The 20,961-nt window shown below is 39.7% G+C and overlaps 1 protein-coding gene and 1 long non-coding RNA gene across 5 annotated transcripts in view; one reads left to right on the forward strand and one right to left on the reverse strand.

Moving 5' to 3' along the window:
* The window catches only part of LOC125767932 (uncharacterized), a 160,349-nt gene that overhangs the window by 71,637 nt on the left and 67,751 nt on the right, over nt 1-20,961 (forward strand). The gene's annotated exons all lie outside the window — the stretch shown is intronic.
* The window catches only part of LOC125767892 (uncharacterized), a 71,230-nt gene that overhangs the window by 24,775 nt on the left and 25,494 nt on the right, over nt 1-20,961 (reverse strand). The window contains exons 2-4 of one of the 2 annotated variants that reach the window (XM_049434852.1): nt 11,213-11,391; nt 5,605-5,712; nt 236-314 (exon numbers count right to left, since the gene is read on the reverse strand). In XM_049434852.1, the coding sequence (XP_049290809.1) occupies nt 236-314; nt 5,605-5,712; nt 11,213-11,357 (332 nt within the window). In that variant the 5' untranslated portion in view covers nt 11,358-11,391. Of the gene's footprint in view, nt 1-235; nt 315-5,604; nt 5,713-11,212; nt 11,397-20,961 lie in introns of both variants that reach the window. The other variant, XM_049434853.1, reaches the window with a different exon arrangement.

Genomic DNA, 20,961 nt, shown 5'->3' on the forward strand with positions numbered 1-20,961 from the left:
TATTTCTCTTTACTTTCTTACTGATAATTTATTGATTTTACAAATTGATTTTGTATTTGTTGACCTACATAAAGTTTGGTGAATTTATTAAATAGTAAATTGATAAAAAAATGCTTAAACTTCGGCGATTATAGCTTATAAAAATATAATAATTAAATTCCTATTAAAATTAATGTAAGAAGTAGATTGGATTACAAACTAAAACCTAAAAAAATAATATAATTTAAAAACTTACCAATCATTTCCAGTTTTCGATTTGTTTTGCCGTTTCCGACCCGTTTGGTGTGGTTTCGGTTCCGCGACCATGTTGACATCTGCAAGAAAAGGTTACAAAAACATGTGTGATCAAACAAAAATTCGCATCAAAAAACAGGGTCAAAAAAACGGGAGGGTACGACACAAAGAATGTTAATGAGGGCAGCATCAATGCAATGCCAGCCATGTGCTAGACGTGCGACATTTTTGGGGAGGTTAATTTTAGTGTTTCACCACGGCTCACTGCATTCTCGGGGATCCATCCGTACTCTCCCTTCGTTTCCCTTTGGCTGGTAGCCATCGGTAACTGCCAGCTGATGTATGTTTTTTTTTTGGTTTAGTTGTGACCAAAGTTATGAACCAACTTCAAACCCGTTCCCATTCCTTCCGATCCTTATCCCAGATGGAACGGTTGGTGGCAGGTGATGGCACCATGTATGGTGCCTGCGTGGCAGATAGTTCACTAACAAGCGCGTTTTTGCTAATTATAATTAGTTCAATTGTCATGCTCGCGTCATTTCGCAAACAATGAACGAATGCTGCTTACCATGACGCGCCACATTCGTGATGGTATTACGTGTGTGTGTATGTGTGTCGGCGGGTAACATTTTCCTAAACTTTTCTTCCCTCGCATGCGCTACATATGATATTTTTCGACGAGCATTGACGCCTTGATTCTGCGAATTACTATGCCCCCGGTGAGGCAGCATGGCAGTGGCATATATCTTGATCTATCTAAACGACTGTACAACGGTATGTCAGGACGATACATGAAAGATAAATTTCCCTGACGATCGTAACAACTATTTTTGTCAAGCACCTTTTCGCACCGATCTACCAACCGATCGCTTACTGGTCACTTTATTAATGTCCACAGTCAGTGTTCCGCGAATGAAGCAACCAATCGACATAGATGAATGCTTAAAACACGGCTATTACAGTTAAGTTTTCCAACACCACGAGGTGACAATTGGTGTGGAATGGAAAATTAAAATAAAAGAACATTAAGTAGATTTGATACTGGCGGCAGGCGAGATTAAAAAATCACCGCAACAAACCAGATCAGCGTGGTCGATTGGTGTTGTACGCGTTTTTTTACATCACGTGCCGACATGGTGATGGGTGGTGTGTCATCGACCCAGTCTACGATGGGTCGCGTTTTCTTAGAAATTATATCGCAGGATTAGAAATAAACATGCGTCGAATGTATGTAAACGTTTAGCAGAAGGGAGAGAGAGAGAAAGAGTACAAACATGTCTGCAATGGGATTTTCTATAATCGTATGTTTGGTCTTGATTCAGGATGTCTATTTTTGACAGAATATACAGGATCGCGATGATAAGGAAATAAAATAAATTGATAGCTGCGAAGGAAGGATAGCATATAGTTGTACTTGCACTAAATAGAGTTTGATTGTACTAAATACTAGATATCCGTAACATGCTTTTCAGAATAAGTAATTCAAAAACACAACTTAACACAAAATGACAACACAAGAACAATCTTAAATTTTTTTTTTTTATTTATTTATAATTCATGATGACGGCTTTGGCCGTATTGTCAGCCTAATCTTAAAAAAAAATAATTTGAGATTTTTTTAAAGACGTTTTACTTAATTATTCGTGTTGAATATTTTCTCGACATACACATTCAAGAGTAGTTGTAAATTAAATTTATAAAATTGCCTAGAAGAAAAAAGTTATAAGGCTCTCTTCGGGCTTATTCAGGTTTATCTTATTACAACATATCCAAGAATACAGCAGACAACAAACTATTTTTATAATATGGACAGATATGGACAAACCCGGAGAATGCCTTTAAATTGAAAAGTCCTATCTCTGAAAAACAATTTGATAAACATTTTCTTGAAAATAAACTTTCCTCAATATTGAAAATCAGTGTTCTTCTAGGGAGTGCAATGGGTCACAGGGATTTTTTTTAACTTAACCATAGAGAAAAAGTTCAAAATTTTAATACTTTTTGTTGTTGTTTTTTTAAAGCACGACGGCTTTTTGACCTGTTCGATGTTTTAATTTTTTTTTTAAAGTTGACTGAATATTTCCAGTTTGTTTATCCAGATGTTTTAAGCAGTTTTCAACCTTCTGCTTAAACGAATCTATTTAATCACCTTTGTCCTAAAGTGTTTGTTTACCTTCATTTTTTTCCGTTTTATCTTTCTCTCTCTCTCTCTCTCTTTTTCTCTTTTGTTCCCTCTTGTTCTAATAACTCTAAGTGTATCATTTCTCGCCCTGACTCATCATCAACACCTTCAGGTGGCTATAATTTTCCACCTGTCAATCATTCACTGTTTGCAAGGCAGAAACCATTCCACACACCGTATAGCACTTTTACTGCCGGGCAATAAACGGTTGAGAACCGTTATGTAAGCACATTACGAATCCATCCCAACCGAACATCATCGTTTCTCATCCTATTTGCCTTCCCGACATGGCATATCGCTCCGAATGGACGATGGTCGTTGGTGGTAGCGATGGCTAATATGCAAGGCCATGCGACACCGATCATCTTCCCACTTACCGTGCGATGATCTACCAACGGCTGATGACACTTTAAAATTAGAACATTTCCATCTCTCGCTCACGTACACACGTTTGCATTGGACACGTCATAAATTACGCCCTTCCCAATTCCCGCACGCTGGATTACAGTCTTGGTTTGATTCGAAACGATATCCATTGACGCGATCAGTCTGAAGATGAATTTAATTGCTTGATAATTTCATCCACTGCAGACAGTTTGGACGGGTTCATTTTCAACCCACCAACATTTCGGAGTGATCGGGAATGCAAATGTTGCAATTTTATGACATAAGACTAAAGTGCAACTTCAGCGACTAGCGTGACCGACTACCAAACCATTGTCGACTCATAAATTTTCTGGATAAAACTCAGAGTTATAAATATACCCAGAGTATTTAACGTGTTAGAAAATTGAATACGTTTATTTGCTTAAAAAATTATTCACAAAAACACTACTTGCTTTGAAGGACACCATGCTGCAATCTTCAAATTGGATTCTATTTTAATGGCAAAGGCTAATCATAGCACAAACATGTATATTTTTACTACCAGAAACAGCAAACATCAGACAAAAAAAAATGCGGATAAATAAAACCACCGTGATCTGTACGAACAGCTGCGAATGTAAATGCTGTTTTGTGGTATTTAATTTTATTGCAAACAATGTCCCGTCCTCTGTACGTTGATTTATACTAAACGAAAGCATTGGATTAGACATCTGTTTGAAATGCGTGAATCAAGCGAATTGCACTATTTTGTATGGCTTTACATTTCAAAACGTATATAAATAAATCTATTATAAACTTTACTCCCAATATGAAATAATTAAAGGGTGCGATTTAAGACACGATGTTGCGTTAACGTATCTTTTGGCCAAAACATATTGCAAATACAGCTCGTTCTGTACTGCCAGCAGTAAAATATGGTCCTTTCCAACATGTGACCTTCCAATGCGTGCTGCGAGTGTCATAAATTAAAAGAAACAAATGACCAGGAAGGAAGAACTTATTTGTCGTTTTGTTCACGGAAATGAAACACTCATTCCCCGCAAAACGGCATGCCTCATTTTGGCCTAACAGAAAACACATTCATTGTGGAAATTACCAAAAACATGCCAACTTCAGCTAACATTTTGCTGGCTTCCTGCAACGAATTTCCCCTTTATCGCATACAAGAAAAAAAGGGTTAGCACAAAACACTACTCGACCAAAGAAGCAACATTAAGCGTAACAGTTATGGCACGCACTTTCGGTTAGGCGCTCTTGCTAGTCTGCTTCCATCTACACTGGAAGACATTAGTTTTCCATTTGATGGAGAAGCAAATAATTTATGTATGACATGACAGCGAAAGTTTTCCAGTTTTTATCATTTCCTAGCCTATGATTGATGATGGGTATAGGATGGCACAAAACGGGTTTCTAACGTGTTTTTTGTGTGTGGTCTGGGCTGCAATAATCATAACATGATGTATCCATTTTTAGCTGGTCCAATTTTGCTAACCGAAGGTATTGTTTGTTGGATGAATTTAGCGTTATCATGAAAGCTTCCCGTTGCTACACATAGTTATGATTGGATTATATTAGGAACACCTAAAACATGACTATTAAAGTTAAATATTATAGCCTTATGAAGTAGTGTTGGTCAAATCACACTGGTTTTTGTATCAAAATCCCTTTTTATATGGTCGACTTGCGGCAGACCTTGGAGAAAACGGGGGATCAACAGTTCCACTCCTTTTATCTCTTGATAGACTTGGGCCGCTGTATGATAGAACAAGAGCTTTTTTGGATGACCTACCAAGTTTACTAGAATTGCACGAATGACAACGACCAACTTCAATGTCGGGTCAGGACCCTTTATTAAACCAAGGATCTGCGCCAAGGAGATGGGATAGTCGTTTCTCTCTTCAATCTACCGCCTCAAAAGACTATCCGAGATTTTGAGGTGGAAACTTCGAGGACTATCTTCTATAAGTCAATTCAGATCATGACTTATGCTAAAGACATAGACATCATTGTCTTAATCATTGGAACTTCCATGTAGCGGACGCTTATCAAAGGATCGAACAGGCGGCAGAAAGCCGCGTGTTGGAGATTGATGCGACAAAATCCTTATTGATCGTGGCACCACCAGGGGATAACAAAGCTTGACTTACGCATAGTGAAAATCGTCCATAACTTCTTGGTGGAAAGGTCGGCATCTAGAACAATATTTATGAAAAGGTATGCGCTAGGATCCTGGCTGACAAACAGTACTTCTACAGTCTCAGGAAACTTCTCCATGCAAAACACCTAAAGAGATGATCGAAGCTGGGATTATATTGAAGCTATATAGTTCTAGCCGCTTTCGAGAATAAGATGTCTAGAAGAATTTTTGGTCACCTATGTATGCAAGAACAATGGTGGACCCGCTATAATGAGAGTTCTTTATGTTTTAATTAAGAACTCACTATCGTACAGCGAATTAGAATCGTCAGGCACAAGTGTGCTAGTCATGTCATTCAAATGACACCGGACAACCCAATGCGTAAAGTCCTATTAGGTCGTCCACAGGGACAGAGAAGGTTAAAAACAGAGATAGGGCGATGGCATTGATGCATTTGCCAAAAAGGTCTGGAGAATGTATTGGAATGAAGCGGTTTAGAGGACTTCTGCAACATGTTTCACGGCGCATAAGTTGGATTAATTTATAACTTGATTAAATAATGTCATTTAAGTGTAAGAAATAAATTGATGTTTTATTGGACTTCTACTAAAATAATAAAATAGACACATAATCTTTGAAATTGAAAACATGTGATTACACTTACCCAAGGTTTGGCTCAGTACCGTTCGGCCATCCTCGCCGTGGCACGCGTTCCGTGCATCGAATGGATTGGTAAACTGCACAAACGCGTATCCTTTATGCATGGAAATTCCTGCGTAAACGAGAAAGTAAAAACGAAAAAATTAACGACTAAATTCCAATGGATACACAAGGTTTATGATAATGTGGCGGACCAAAAAAAGCACCAATTACGACTCAATTTAAAGCACTGCAAAATCCAGAGGCCGAGCCGTGCACTCATATCATTTTATGTTTTCTTTCCCACAGAGAATGAATCTCTTTTTTTCTGGCATCTATCTTCTCATTTAAAACTCCTATTTCCATCACAATTTTACCCACTTCAATCACGCACTACATCACATCGACGATGGCAAATCTCCATTTCACTACTCACTCGATGTTGATGAATGGCTGAAATCGAGCATAGGAAAATGGCTCATTCGTGTGTGGCTCGTTGTAAAAAAAGAAACACAATTCAATTCAGAAAGAATTTACCACCTGTGAAGGCGTTACAGAAAATAAAATTCATACAAAAAGTACATCTCAATACAAGTAGCTACTCGAATGACGTGAAAAGTGCTGGATGATTGCTGTTCGGCCACGCGGGAAAGTGATACATTTTTCAATACATGTGTGCCAAGTGTAAATTCGCTCGTGGGAAGCTGCTGGACATTTGTACGCTGACGCTGTGTTTTTCGTACGCAGCGATCGAATATTGTAGCTCGCAACAACAACTACGAAAAAAAAACCCAATTTCATCGACTGAATAATTCACGCATGCATGGGCAGAAATAGAGAAAGGATTATCTGGCGCTGGGATTCAAACATTCGAACTCTTTTTTTGTTTTGACGAAGCTTCCGTCCGTCCCACATTGATCAGATGTACCATTCCGACGATGGTTGGCGAAAGCATTGCCTTGTTTGAGAAGCTGAAACGGCATGATGAGATGGAAAACCTTGGCAATGAACATTCTGTAGCTGGTGCAACAATAGACGATAGGAATTTTATCAAAAATTTTAGTAACGTTTTTTAGGACGTACTTTTATGTAAAATAAACTTAAGAAAAAATATGAAACCTCTAATTAAAATGATTGCCTCTGATTATTTAATTATTTTGATTCGATGCTCTAAAACTGTTTGATTTTTCGGATGCTGCAGACTAAACAAGAGAAAAACATTATTTAAAATCAAACCATCAGATACGGAGAAATGCAATCAGATGAAGGTTTGAATCAAACAAATATTGCCTTTCGATCGCAACAAGCCAACCACACACTCACCCAGATGAATGTCAACTTAATCACTGGAAAATTCGTATTTTTCGTAAACTTTTATTTCCTTAAAAATGACAAGCTTCAGTGATGTTCAGCCCAATACCTAACTCTAGTTCAGAAGTTAGGCCATATTCACTCATATCTTTTTATTACCATTTTCATACAACTGACAAATCTCCCTATCTTTACATGAGCCTGCTGCGGGAGCACCAAAAAGGAAAAAGTTCTACCTTTCGAAAACAAAAAAAAACATTCAATCCAATCCGAACACGGGAGACAAAGATGCAACGCACGCCATGGTTCGAACGCTGACGTATCCACAATGGCATGGTGCATGGAATTATTTCGAGCGCTTCAGGCTGAGTGTGAGCCACCGTTCGTTAAGAGGGAATTGTTTTACATCCATCCATCTATCCATTCATTGGCCCGGCGATGGTGTGCCTCACCCCTTTAGGGCTTTATACCTTTAGGCTGCAGCATGTTCGGAAAATTGTAATCTGTTCGACCAGACCAGTCGGATGTGTCGGATGGATGTTCTGGTTCGATTTCAGTTTTTTTGTTGCACCATCCTGCATTAGTGGATCTGATGCATTTTTTAAAGGGAGAGGTAAAAAATGTGCCGCCTGGGTTTTGTGTTTGTTTCGTTTTTTTTTGCATTCATTCCTGTTTATTTAGCTTAGCAAGATAGAATTCTTTTATCCGTCGTATCACGCTCACACACGGCTTCGTTAGATGCGATTTATTTACCATTGTACCCATTGCGAGTGAGCTCTTTGCGAACAAATCATCAACTCCACTGCACCAGTGATAATGACGCAATCAGTCAGAGACTGCTGCAAAATGGTCGACCGAAGGTGTCTTTGGTCAGTGTGGACAGTGCGGAACCCATACAAGGGACACCCGGTGCCACCTATCCTATGATGAATCGGTAAAACTAACGAGCAACAATTTGGTGGTTTCTTTGTCTGCAATTGGCGCCGCATTGCAGGCGCAAAACAGCAATCAAAATAGTGCTGAATTTCGTTGAAACCCCGGTTTCAAACGTCAACACTGGGAACACCCCGTTTTGGTTGAGTGATATTAAAAATTGATAAAACTTGTAAAACTGTACCGGCATGCTTTATCCTTTGCTGTTTTGCAAACTCATACCACCATGCAAACCAGAGCCTAACGCCGTTGAAGCATGAAAGTTGGTGAAAAAGAAGTTGCCTTATTTCTTTTCGCAACAAACTGCACCTGCAAACGGAAACATACGTCGCTCGGGTTTTGTGAACCGGGCCCATCCGGGACCGACCGGTAATGATCGTGATTTCCGGACGTAAACTTTTTCGCCAAAAACCCGAGGTAGAGTCGTTGGTCTTTTGGTAAAGAAAATAAAAAAAGAAGCGAAAAACCCCCCTCTTATTGCCTAAGGGAAAAAGAGGGAGATAGCGAGAAAGAGAGAGAGAGAGAGAAAGTTGAAATGTACTAATCGAGCTACATTTCGTGCGTTCGATGGAAGGTACATTAACTTCCTCTGTTTTCCACCAGAATCCTCCGTTGAGTTGTTTTGTGGGAAAATAATGTACAGTAAAGCGCAAAACATCATCAAGCAATCAGCCACCGAATAGTGGAGCTGAGAAATAAAACGTGAAAAATGAAAAAGTTTCTATTACTGCACTGTACACCCTTACGACGTTTGCTGCAAAGAAACTAGAAGGAAAGTTTCTAATTAAAAGCATGCAATAAACTTTTATTTACAATCACCCTCGGTGGAAGTCGCTCGCTGTCGAAGCAATAGCAAAATGCAATGGAGTGGAAATTGCATTGCCATTTCCGCAGCATTGTGCATGACAGTTTGACAAGGTGTGAATACACCTTGTGTCGAGTGGGACCGTGTCCATTAATGTTGCTGCAGTGAGAATTAGTAGCTAATAGGAATGTTTGGAGGGTGCGATGTGCATGACGCAGTGGGGTTTAGAACTGTTCATGAGTAGGTGCGCTATTTTACAAATTAAAATAATACTGCAGTAATGTAGTACAGAATGAAGTTTTGAAGTATTGTACGAAATGCTCAGGTTATGTTTTATGCCTAATAATTAATATTAAAAGATTTGAAAAGGGCAAGTAAAATACCATTTTATTTGTAATATATAAAATTTATATTGCTAAAATCCTATCTTAACACAATGGAAGTCGCTATTAGCACGCCGCCATTGCAACGGTATCAGATATGTGTAGTGTTGAGAACTCGGGATTAGAGTCCTGAATCCTCTCCGGATGTGACTACCGAGTCAACTACATAATTCTCTGGAGTCGAAACCGGAGTTGAACTCGCCTTCGACTCTTCGACTCGATTGCTCTGAAAAAACGCCGAATTTTTCAGTAGTTTACTACGGGTTTTTCAAACTGTTTGCTAATGAGTTTTCCTCAGTGTTACTAAGGTTTTCTGGCAAGTTTCCTAACATTTTGGGATATTTTTCCAAATGTTTTCACAAAGTATTTTTTAGTTTTTCAATAATTGTTGTGTTTGTTTTGGATTGGAATTTTCCAGAGTTTCCTCGAGGTTTCTTGTTGATTTTTCTACAGTTTCCTCAAAGTTGTTTTTTCCGCAGTTTTTAATGGTATTTTCCATTGTTTTCCTGTGGCATTTTTACCATTTTACGAATGATTCTGTCAGACTATCTGACTAATTTTTGATGACTGTCATAGTCGCTTACATTTTTATCTTTCATACAAAAATCTCTGTACGTTTTATTTTATATTTTATTACACAAAAAAGTCAAAACCATATATTCCAAAGTGCGACTAATAAAATAATGTGCGCATAAACCAATTAAATTAGATTGTTTGAAATGGACTTTTTTCTTAACGCACAAATCATGGAAAAACCAACCAACCAACAAATGAACAAATTTCGTTTCGGATTTTTCTGATTTTTTTCAATCCCTCTAGCATTGCAGCAGCACAAATCAAAGAACAAATACGTTCATTTTATTCAATCATTTGAGCTCATGATTTACAATTTGCGGTAAAACGGTCAACATAAAACTTTCACTTACTCAAAACGTTCTCGATGCTCTCGAACACTCTGCTTTGTAATTCTATTGAAACCACCTTCTACTTTCTTTTTTTTCAACTTCCAACTTTCCAATAGCTAAACGATTGGAAAATAGATTCTCCATGCTTTAAATTAACTTTAATAGCAGTTTGATTCTTGAACGCCTTGTTCCTTCTTTTTCTCTAGCAAAAGTTATTTTGCACTGAATGCAACTGCACTAGCACTAGAAAAATAAAAACCCAAAAAAAAACATCACTGGACATTGGAACCGTCTTCCATGCTCTGCAGTGGAAGGCAAACGGTGCAGAAACACATTCATTTGATACTGACGAACTTTGACACGAGTTGCAGCGGGTATGGTTGCTGAAAGAAGCTTACAATTAAGTTTCTTAAGACGATTTTCCACTTTCTTATCCACACGACAAGTTCCACTTCCGGCGAGCGTAGTCATGCTCCCCTTCACAAGGTCCGGCATAGTTGCTTCCCCTTTCAATAGTTAGTCTTTTTCGTCTGGACGTCTAGAGTGGCATCGATTTGTTCTCATTTTGTAGAGCTGTACCTGCCTTTTTTCCTATACTTCACTCGTTCAAACCAGCTACATGGCGGTGTGGACAAGTGGTGGAAATCTTTTCCAACAAGCAACGATGTTCGATCGTTCGATGTTGGCAGACGACACCGTCTCGATTCGAAGTGAAACTTTCCCTAATAGACTATTGTAAATTCAATTACCCCATTTGTAGTTTATTTCTTTTTTTCTTGCCCCGTTTCGTTGCAGTTCGAAACGAATCTTGATCGATTTGTTCTGCAACTTTTAGCACACTTTATAGGCAGCGCAAAAGGAAGAAATCGAATAACCCATGCGACTGCTCTCGGACATCAAACGTACCGAATTATTGATGCGATAAATGGCTTCCAAAATGGTAAGCGACCGGGAAAGTGTCGGTTGACATTTGTAGTTCCCTGATTTTTGATTCCCCATTTCCGATACTTCCCATGCTTCGGATGCTGTTTGACCATGCTGCAAGCAAATGTTTATTGATTTTTTCACCCATTCGAATGATGTTTAGGCTGCAAAAGGGAAGGTTTAATGCCCTTGATTGGCTTGAAGCTTTAAACGCATTGAATGGAGTTCATATTTTCCACCCTCACAACACCCAGATAGAACATCTTTAAAACGCATCTCTCGTATGGTGGAATCACGCTTGAAATGTTCCGAATGGAAGCAGCAATAAAATATTAACGGTAAAACAATAAAAACTTGTTGCCAAAAACTTACCCGCCAATCGTCCGTAGCGCTGGAACATGCGCTCCACATCCGTCTTGGAGCACTGAAATGTGTTCAGGTTGCCGACGAAAACTCTCGAGTTCACCGCCTGGGGGTCCTGCGAGTTGGTCTGATTGGAGAGTTTTGACATCTTCATCTTGGCCGGTTTTTGTGGTACAGCCCCAACAAGGCTACCCTGGAGAGAGAGAGAGAGAGAGAGAGAGAGAGTAAGAGAGAGAGAGAGAGAGAGAGAGAGAGAGAGAGAGACAGAAAATGAAACAAATGGAAACATCGTTCTTGGTAAGTGAATGATGATCAGTCCGGGAAACGGGGTAAAGAACGATCGATAAAAAGCAGTTTATTTCTACCAAATTCAACATTCACATTCTTGTTTCACACGGTGAAACACAACAACGAAACTGACGACTTTACGTTTATTAAATTCTTCCAAAAATATGTTGCCATACGCTTTTTATGCTTCTCGAGAGCAGTAAATCGTGTAAGTGATCCAGTCGCTACTGAAAAAGGACATCGTTTAAGAAACGATTAAGTAAAGCAGCAGCCACAACTCTCTTTGGTGTGAGTGAAGTAGAGAAAAAATCATCTTTCCAATTGCAACTAAACCGTTGTGTCTGGATGGGACATTTTGTGGTGGAATGCTGACTGGGAATGTACGGTAGACCTGCTACCGACTCTTCTCCGGTAGTCGGTACCTACAAGACAAGAAGTAACCGACACCACTGCAAACCATTCCATACCCAGGGAGCCAGAAGAACGTAAAAATGCAAACGATAACTTCTCCACACCAATGGACCAAACTCGGTACGGTGTTTGGTTTGGTCGGTTGCAACGTTCCAGCAGACGACGGTCTGCCAGAAGTTTGCCGAGGAATGCAAGGAATTAAAGTAAGAAGTAATTTATATTTGTTGCTTCATCGCTTCACCGTCCGGTTCCCGTTTGCTGTGGGGATGGTTTTAATAGTTTTAATATTTCAATTTCATCGGCTAGTGCACGGACAGGGAAGCTCGTGTGAGGTTCACAGCGGAGGAAAAGCTTTAAAGAAGGACAAACTGAACGGTTAGTTGGTCGGTGCTTGAAAGGTTAGATGTCAGGATCACTTTCCATTCATATGATGCTTATGAGCTTCGTATTCGTTCGGATTACCATGTCAGCTGGTTGCGTTCTTCATTCGGCTATCGTGTGCATCCGTGGAAGCTCAACGACATTCATTGACCCTGCTCAAACTATTCTCGTTACGTCAAACAAGATTGGAATTGAGCAGATTGGATGGATCGACTAACGTTCAATGAATTTTCCATGCAAACTTGAAACAAAAAAGTTATCATTTGTTAATAGGAAAAAAACACAGAAAAAATAATTGTATAACTAACGAACCTTTTCACCACCTTACTTTATCTTTCACCATTCAACTGGTCTAATTTTAGTTCCCGTTAGTAGAACATTCGCTGTTGCATATGATGCGTTACGCTGCACGCGAGTTGTCACTCGTGGCCTCGAGCTTCAAAAAGATCACAGAATTTCGTGTGTGAGAGTATTTTGCTGCGTGCGCTTACAGCTTGATCCCACATTAAACTTTGTTCATTAGGCGTATCCTGGGCAGATTAATTAACTGCAAGTACGAGCGATCTAGCCGAATCTAGCCGACGGTCAGAATGAGTCACTAATGTCTGTTGATGGTGTTGCATCACACTAATTGAAAATGTTTTTGTTACATACGGGTGCGACGTAACTCGTTCATGTTTCACAAAAATTGTGCATTTTTTGTTGATAAACTTTAAGTGATAATATTATGCTGGATTTTAATCCAAAAAGCATTATATAGAAAATTGAATGCATAGTCATCTCTCCAAAGAACTAACTTCTGAGCCAACACTTATCCTATTCCCTAATCTTCTTCAATGTAAATACTAGATGTCAATACCTTAACTACTAAGGTAATTTCGGAAGATTCTAGTAGATCCTTATGTCAAAGACTCCAAGTTTGTATCAAGTACTGCAAGTGTTCTTCTCCAACGGCTTTTACTCCAGATAGCATTGTATGTTATTAGGTAATTTCGGAAGATCCTTGTAGAGTCTTAAGTCATAGACTCCAAGTTTGTACCAAGTACTCCAGGTACTCTTCTCCAACGGCTTTTGATCCAGATGTCAATGTAAGTAATAAGGTAATTTCTGAAGATTCTTGTAGAACTTCCAGAGGGACTCCAAGAAGGAAGAGACTCAACATACTATCTTTTCCTGTATGATGCCGTATAAGACATGTATAGTAGTCTTGCAAGATGTGCAAATTCTCGATCTTTTAGATGAAGAGAATCAAGAGACTCGGAATGAAAACAATTTTGGAGACCGAAATGAAGTACTGCACCTCAGCACGATCGTAACTTCAGGATCAAAGGAATTGAGCACACTTTTATAATCCTGACACAACCTTCAGAATTTGCAACAGGTAGAAGATCTCGAGGACATCTTCCAGTCCTCGTCAGCTTTTCGTTGCCTTGATCAAGTAGAGATCTATTAATTGAGCTTTTCGTGGTGAATTTGCTTAATTCTTTTCACAGTTTGACATTCAATGGCAATTACAGTTCCCTTGATGTAACTAGTATATTTGAATTGGTTCGTTTTACTAAAGTTATATTATCTCTACTCAACAAAAGATGTAAAGTTAAAGTTGTCTAGTGTAACTTGGTATATGTTAAATAATTGATAAATAACATCATCTGCTCAGTACCGTGTATTGCAACCTTCAAACAAATTACCTTCTTTGAATAAAATATCTATCAGCATCCGACGTGAGCACCCGTAAAAAAACCGATACGCGGTTGTGTTTTGAATATTCTTCAATAAATACAACAACCAATTCCACTGTTTCGCTAGCATTGCACCCGGTAACCTAGCCTATTTGTTTCCCACTATCCTTATCAACATCACAAACTAAAGTCAAAATGCACCGACCGACGACCGTTGATGTTGCTCGCTCGCGCACCGATATGTAAACTACATGCAGCAAAACGGGTACCATGCATATAAATTTCAATACCTCCATGGTAAAAGATCCGTTTTGTGGAAGCTTCATCGCCTGGGTTCCGTCTCATTTTGCCCGACAAACGGAAAGGTGCCCGCGAAAACGATATCCTTACTAGTGTTTCCTGAAATTTTCATGCATGATCAAACTTTGTTTTTCCAATATTGTACAATACCCGTACCAAAAGCACTCCCGAACTCGTGTCTTCTTTGCACAAACCCGACGAACGTTCTTTGCGTCTTGAACCATGTTCAAGCGAGCGTCACAACATAAAGGGAATAGTTTGAAGGAATGATGCTAGCGCGAATAACGAAACCAGACGGACGACGGGCTTAAACCGTCAGTTCCATTGGAAAACACCCGGAAACGGGAACCGTTCCATTTCGTACCGAGGCGTTAAAGTACGAATTGAAGGCAAAAAGGTCTTCAAGCCTTTAGGTTTTCATGCTGTACGACGCCTGACGGAAGGCACCCATCTCGTTTTGTTTCCTTTTTGACTCACCCTGGGTGGGTGAGGGAGCGAATGTTTTTGTTCTCACTTTGTACTATTTCTGCTTTATAGTGAGAACTTTTTCGGTTCTTCTTTTTTTGTTGGGAAGCAGCAACGAAAAAAAAGTATACCTAACTATGGAGAGAAAAAACTTCCACCTTCAGGTTTCAGGTTGTCTAGCGTATAACACGGGGCAAACTTCGATAGTGCCAGAACGACATTACCCAAGGTTTATAACCACGTGGGAATCGTTGCAGGTTTTTGCTAGCTCCCGTTACTGGCACGTTGTTCTACTCGATTTACGATCAAATAAACGCCATGGTACTGTGCCATGCTCTGGGTGGTTGTATTGGGGGTAGAAAAAAGGGTTACATGTAGTGCCAATGCAACGAAGACAAACAACAAAGATTTGTGCACAAAATTCCACCACAAACGAAAAACGGCGCAAAAACGGGTGGCAGTAAGCTTTTATTTGAGTTTTCTATAGGTTTACGTCTGTTTACTGCTGAAAGGTTGATTGAAAAACGATATAGAATAACGTTGATGACATGATATATGATTCTTCAAAAGTTGATGAAACATAACGTGAATGGACATTTGTAGCTTACACGGCATCACGTCATCAAGAAGGTAATAATTTTCCAATAAGTTCATCTAAAATAACAAAGACGGTTTCTTTACAATTTCTTTAAGTAACGATTTTCTAGCCCTGAAATCATGATGTCAAAATGCAGTCAAATTTATCACCAATTTACTGTTCTGTTTAGTTTCCCTCCAAGTCATTTCACACCACAAGTCACTAATACAGAAACCAGACTTTCCACCCCATACAAACTGATTTGTCATTTTCACCAAAAACAGCTTTGATCTGTGGTAAAGTTTTTCTTCCCTTCCATTTTCTTCCCTTTTTACTCGTAAATTATTTCCCTTGCATCCACACGAAAACATTTCACTCCGCGTTACTGTTTGCAAACATCGATAAATCACCTGTAAGATGAAGAAAGCAAAAAAAAATAATGCTTCATCTTAGCTCTGGGATTTTCGCTTCATTTTTTTCACCCGTCTAATCAAAGCATGGAGAAGAGATGAGAGAGGGAGAGCGAAAAAAAAATAACCAGCAAAAAGTTAACACTTTCCACTTTCGTGGTAAGTTTTCTGACCCGTTTCGTTAGTAAACATCTACTTTCGCTTTCATTTTACGACATGGTTTGTTTCAAAATTTCTAAACAACAACGCAGGAAATCACTTGTGGAAGGAAAGAAGATTAAAATGGCAACATTTTTACCACCTTTCGTTCCGATGAAACAGCCGACTGCTGAAGGCGCTCCGAGCTGAAGCTGAATGCAATGAAAATGTTTCCCAAAAAAAACAACGAGGGGAAATTTCCATCCATCAAGGAGAGAGAATTTATCTACATTTGTACCGCCCGCAGAACTATCTGCTGCTTCCTTACCAGGCCGTGATCCCATTCACGGCCAATGTTTACAAACCACCCATGAATTATAACCACACTTCGTTTGGGAAAAATCTTCCCGCGCGGATGGCCTTAGTACGGGAAAATGCATTTTCCATTCGCATACTACAAAAATCCGACTCAATTCTGACGGCGGAAAAGGAAACCAACGATCTTTCATCGCAATTTCAACATTGATAGTTGAAGGTTTTTCTCATTCGCCTTTACCACCCACCGCCGGAGGAAATATTCTTCGAGTTTCGGGAGCACCATTCTAAAGACATTCCCCATGAAAACCCCGCAAATGGAACGGAGAAGGAGCAAGAAGAGTATCATATTTTCCGACTCATTGTTTCCTGGGTCACTTTTCCAAACCGTTACAACCGTTTCTCGTCATCTTGCTCTATCAAACGCGCTGCACGTGAACTACGTAGAAGTACCTAAAATTAGCTTCCCAAGATTGAATGTTACCCCAACCCAACTTCTCTCACCCTGTTCTCGCGAATGTGAAGGAACTCCACCGTTTAACCACCGTGCCCCAAAAACGAGAACAACCCACACCGACTGACAAGATCTGCTTCATCTCAATGCGATGCGAACTCAAGGGATGGCCGTAAGCGCGCCATTTTCCAAACCCAAAACCCATGTGCGGTGACACGACAAAACCGACCACACTTTAACCGTGCTGAACGAGTGAAAACCGCTGAGTGGTGTGGAATTTTTATATGAATTTATAAATTATTGTTTTGCTTCGGCCGCATCCCGACGCGAGTGTGGTTTTATTATTTTATGTGTCTCGGTGTTTTCGAGTTGACTATTTTTTGCTGTTGCTGTTTTTCGTCTTCGTGCACTAGCATCCTGCATCATCAGTCAACGTTGTCATAGACGACCGATCTGACCGTCTTCCCAGCCCTTCCCTCCCCGTTAAATTCGATCGGTCGGTTGATGAAGGTTGAAATAGCTAGCTCACCCTTGTGTTGTTTGTATTGGAAAAGGTGAAGTGAAAGGAATGTGACAAAAGGTGGCGTATTTTCATCATCATCATCACCACCGTCTGCTAGATGAAGGAGCGTTTTGAGATGGTGAACGGAATCCAGTCCAGTACGTGTACGGGCTGTGTCTCGACACTTCGTTTCAGGGTTTTATGTGTGTCGGCAAGGTTTTAAACGTGTCAGCTCATTTTCCTAGCGTTTGGCAAACGGATGGCCTGTATTATACATCACGTGACCAATTGCTAACGTTTTTAGTGAGCGTTAAATTGAGCGAGTCGAAAAAAAGGGTGCGTGATGGAGGAATTTGTTTAATCTGTAATATTGTCCTCTTTTACATTGGACAAAATTTAATTGAATGAATAGTATAGTTTTTCAGTTACATTGAGATAATTTTTAAATTTCCTTTTTCTTTCCTCACGATCGAGTTTGAGATCATTGTACCACTTAAACACTAGGACGGGTATATAGAAATAAATTTTTTAAGGATTTTTTAGCTAAATTCAATTTATTGCTTTCTTATAGTTGAAAGAGCGATGGTGTATGTAATAAACGGTGCCGGTCCACAGGGCAGGACCGGGTTCAAATCCCATCCGAGCCCAGCAACAAGGACTGACTATTCTTCTACGCGGTAAAAATAAGTCTAGTAAGCCAGAAATGGTCGGCGTGACCTTCTCTCTCTCTTCTTGACTTTTAACGACCTTACAGGTCACGCCGGCCATTTCTGGCTTACTAGACTTATTTTTACCACGTAGCCGGATAGTCAGTCCTTGCTACGGGAGGACGGTCCGGATGGGATTTGAACCCGGTCCGGCCGTGTGGACTGGCGCCGTTTATCACATGCACCATCGGGCCGCCCCTGGCGTGACCTTAGAGGTCGTTAAAGTCAACAAGAAAGTGAGAAAGAGAAAGAAAGAGAGAGATAGAGAGAGAGAGAGATAATGGAAAGTAGAAATTTTCGTAGAAAGTAGAAGTAGAAAGAAATTGCCATGTGTCCATAAACATCTATAACTTTTTTTTAAATTTTGTTCTATATATGAAAGCTGATGCTTGTCACTCGATTTAAAATAGTTTAAAATTCATTTCCCATTTAAAAACACAATTTTAGAAAACCGTTACGAACACTAGAAACTAATTAAATTCCCCAAAACAAGAGTGCTGTTATCATTTCTTACCAGAGCAAAATAGGTATCACAAACAAATAATTGCATCATCCTCATCTGATAGCTTTCATAACACTTGTTCAAAAGTTAAAAACTTATTTCGAAGTAAAGAAAAAATTCAATTGATGGGTTCATCAAAAAGTTTTTCAACGCTCATTACAGAAGCTAAATTGTCCTCACGGTAAGCAAACATTTACACCATGAGGGGGAAATAAAAAAAAACATCATCTGAAGTGCTTTTGAGTTAAAATTTTGCTACGCAAAAAAATCGCGAAAAAAGAAAATTTGCACCGGTTTCAAATTACCGTCCGTTCATTAGCTTATTTGTGTTTTTTCCCCTTAAACTTCTTTACGAAATGGAAAATTCATCTTTGGTAACGCATCACCATTTGCCACCTCATCAAGCCGAAGATAAGAAAATTCCAAAATTAAATCAACCATTAACCCTTTTCATCCCTTTTGAATGGGTAACGGTATCGTATCCCTTTCCTTACATGCTGTACCATTCTTTACCTTCATTTGTGGAGCCCAACCTTTATCATCAACCGTTTCCCATGTCATTTTCCTTCGGTAGAGGTCTATTTAGAATCTCAAGCCAATCATCAACCTTCCCTCATCTTAGTCGCCCAACCGCGAATGGGTGATCCTCATCACATCAACGCACCGCACAAATCAAATTTAAAACCACTTGAAGATATTACGCGTGAAATTACTGAAATTAATACGCGGCTCGGCAGTAACCACTTGACCAAACATTCCATCACTCTTCCCACCGATGGAATGTAATGCCGTTTGTTGGTTAACCGGAAGCATCCCCTCTTCTTTTTTGTTTAACCACTCTTTCCTACTTCGTTCATTAAATCAACCCTTCGCAAACGCAAACTTTCTTCAACGAAGCCCTTCACTGTAACGGTGTTAATGGGTTGCGTTTGTAGTCGAAGGCATACTTTCAACCGTTCGCTTCGTTAGGCATACTTTCGGTTAGGGAAAGGGTGGCAACCAGAAAAAGGGATTCACGGGCATCATTGTTTTTGCTGAATGGTAAGTAAAAACCATTGTCTTAGTCCTTTTTCGGTACACGCAAATCTCTTTTCAGCAAAGCAAATAGGGAGGCGTTATTCGAATGGAATTTTATTAATTTTAGAAGGAAAATTCTTCACATAACTCGTCGTGTACGTAGATGAGGTAATATCCTCCGTAGGAAAACGGGAATTGGACAAGGGAAAATTGTTTCCCAAGCACCGTCTCATACAGAAGCGGTCCTCGTTGTGAGACTATCAGAACATTTGGAAACGTCGCACTGATGTACAAGAAAAGCGCTTGAAACATTCCATCCGCGAAGAGACTAATCCCGTACCAGAACGGAGAACGCATCGTCAACAGACGTTCGGTTCTAATTCTTAAGCATCCGTTCTACGGCTTTACCATGAGCAGTAGAACACTACAATCCCCACCGGAAAAAGCATATTTGTTGCGGGTGTGCAGACTGGCTTAGGGTGGCTCAACGAGATCCGACAACTACGAATCCTTCGACTGCGGTCGAACACAGTGAAGTAGAAGGATTAAATTGATTTGTTGAATGTTGCAGCCATCGTACCAGCAGCAAACGGTGTGTGCGAAACGAGATGAGAGGTTGAGATTTGGAAATGAGTTAAAGAACAAGCTGTTCATGTTTAATTAAGTAATTCAGGCAATACGTCTGGTGAAGGATTTTCTGCGATAGCAATCGTGATCGTGAGGTGTTAATCCGGCACGGGAAAAGGATGAGATGGTTAAGCCTGATGTGATTTTACTGACGTTCTGTGGGAAGGTTAAATTTGTTAGCTCGGATTGAGTGCGGTTTTTCGGTTTTGATTTCAACTTTGATTTGGATTTCGTAAAGTTATTTGTAGATCTTTCAGTATATTTTCTTATGCGCATAGATGCAAGTAGCTTTTGGGACTTTTATTCAAAAAAATATTAATATTTAAATGAAAAATATTTCTACAACTCCTACTAAATCGCTGTTTATTTCACAGCTCAACATATTTAGAGAACCGAAGCGGTCTAGGATTGTTGCTTTCTTTAAAAATGTTGGAAAATTTCAAGCATCAAAGTACAGGAGAATATAATGTCTTCGTTCAGAGGTAAAAGTGTTCAATCAAAAGCAATCAGAAGTTACGGAGTGCTCAACAGTGTCCAACTTAGTTGAGATCACTACTTTATGCATACGTATCATGGAGAACAGTTAATGGTGGATTTTGATAGTATAAGAATAATTATTAGTTTAATTGTATTCTGTTAGCTAAGATCTCCAAACTGGGAGAAGGAGGTAGATTGGTAAGAATTTTAATTGGTTGAACAAACCAACGCAGTCAGCTTTGGACAATGTCGGTCCCGACCTTTTCTTGGACATTCTGTTGTACCCAAGGATAGTCTTCTTCTTGGCGTAACGACCTCTGAGGTCGTGCCGGCTATTTCTGGCTTACGATGCTTATTTTACCACGTAGCCGAATAGTCAGTCCTTACTACAGAGCGACGGCCCATCCGGATTCGATCCCAGATCCTGTCGAGTGGACCGGTGAAGCTTATCACATACACCACCGCGTCGCCCCGGGATTGTGCCATGTTATAATATTCACCAGAG

The sequence above is a fragment of the Anopheles funestus genome, chromosome 3RL (assembly GCF_943734845.2).
Source record: "Anopheles funestus chromosome 3RL, idAnoFuneDA-416_04, whole genome shotgun sequence".
Classification (NCBI taxonomy): domain Eukaryota; kingdom Metazoa; phylum Arthropoda; class Insecta; order Diptera; family Culicidae; genus Anopheles; species Anopheles funestus.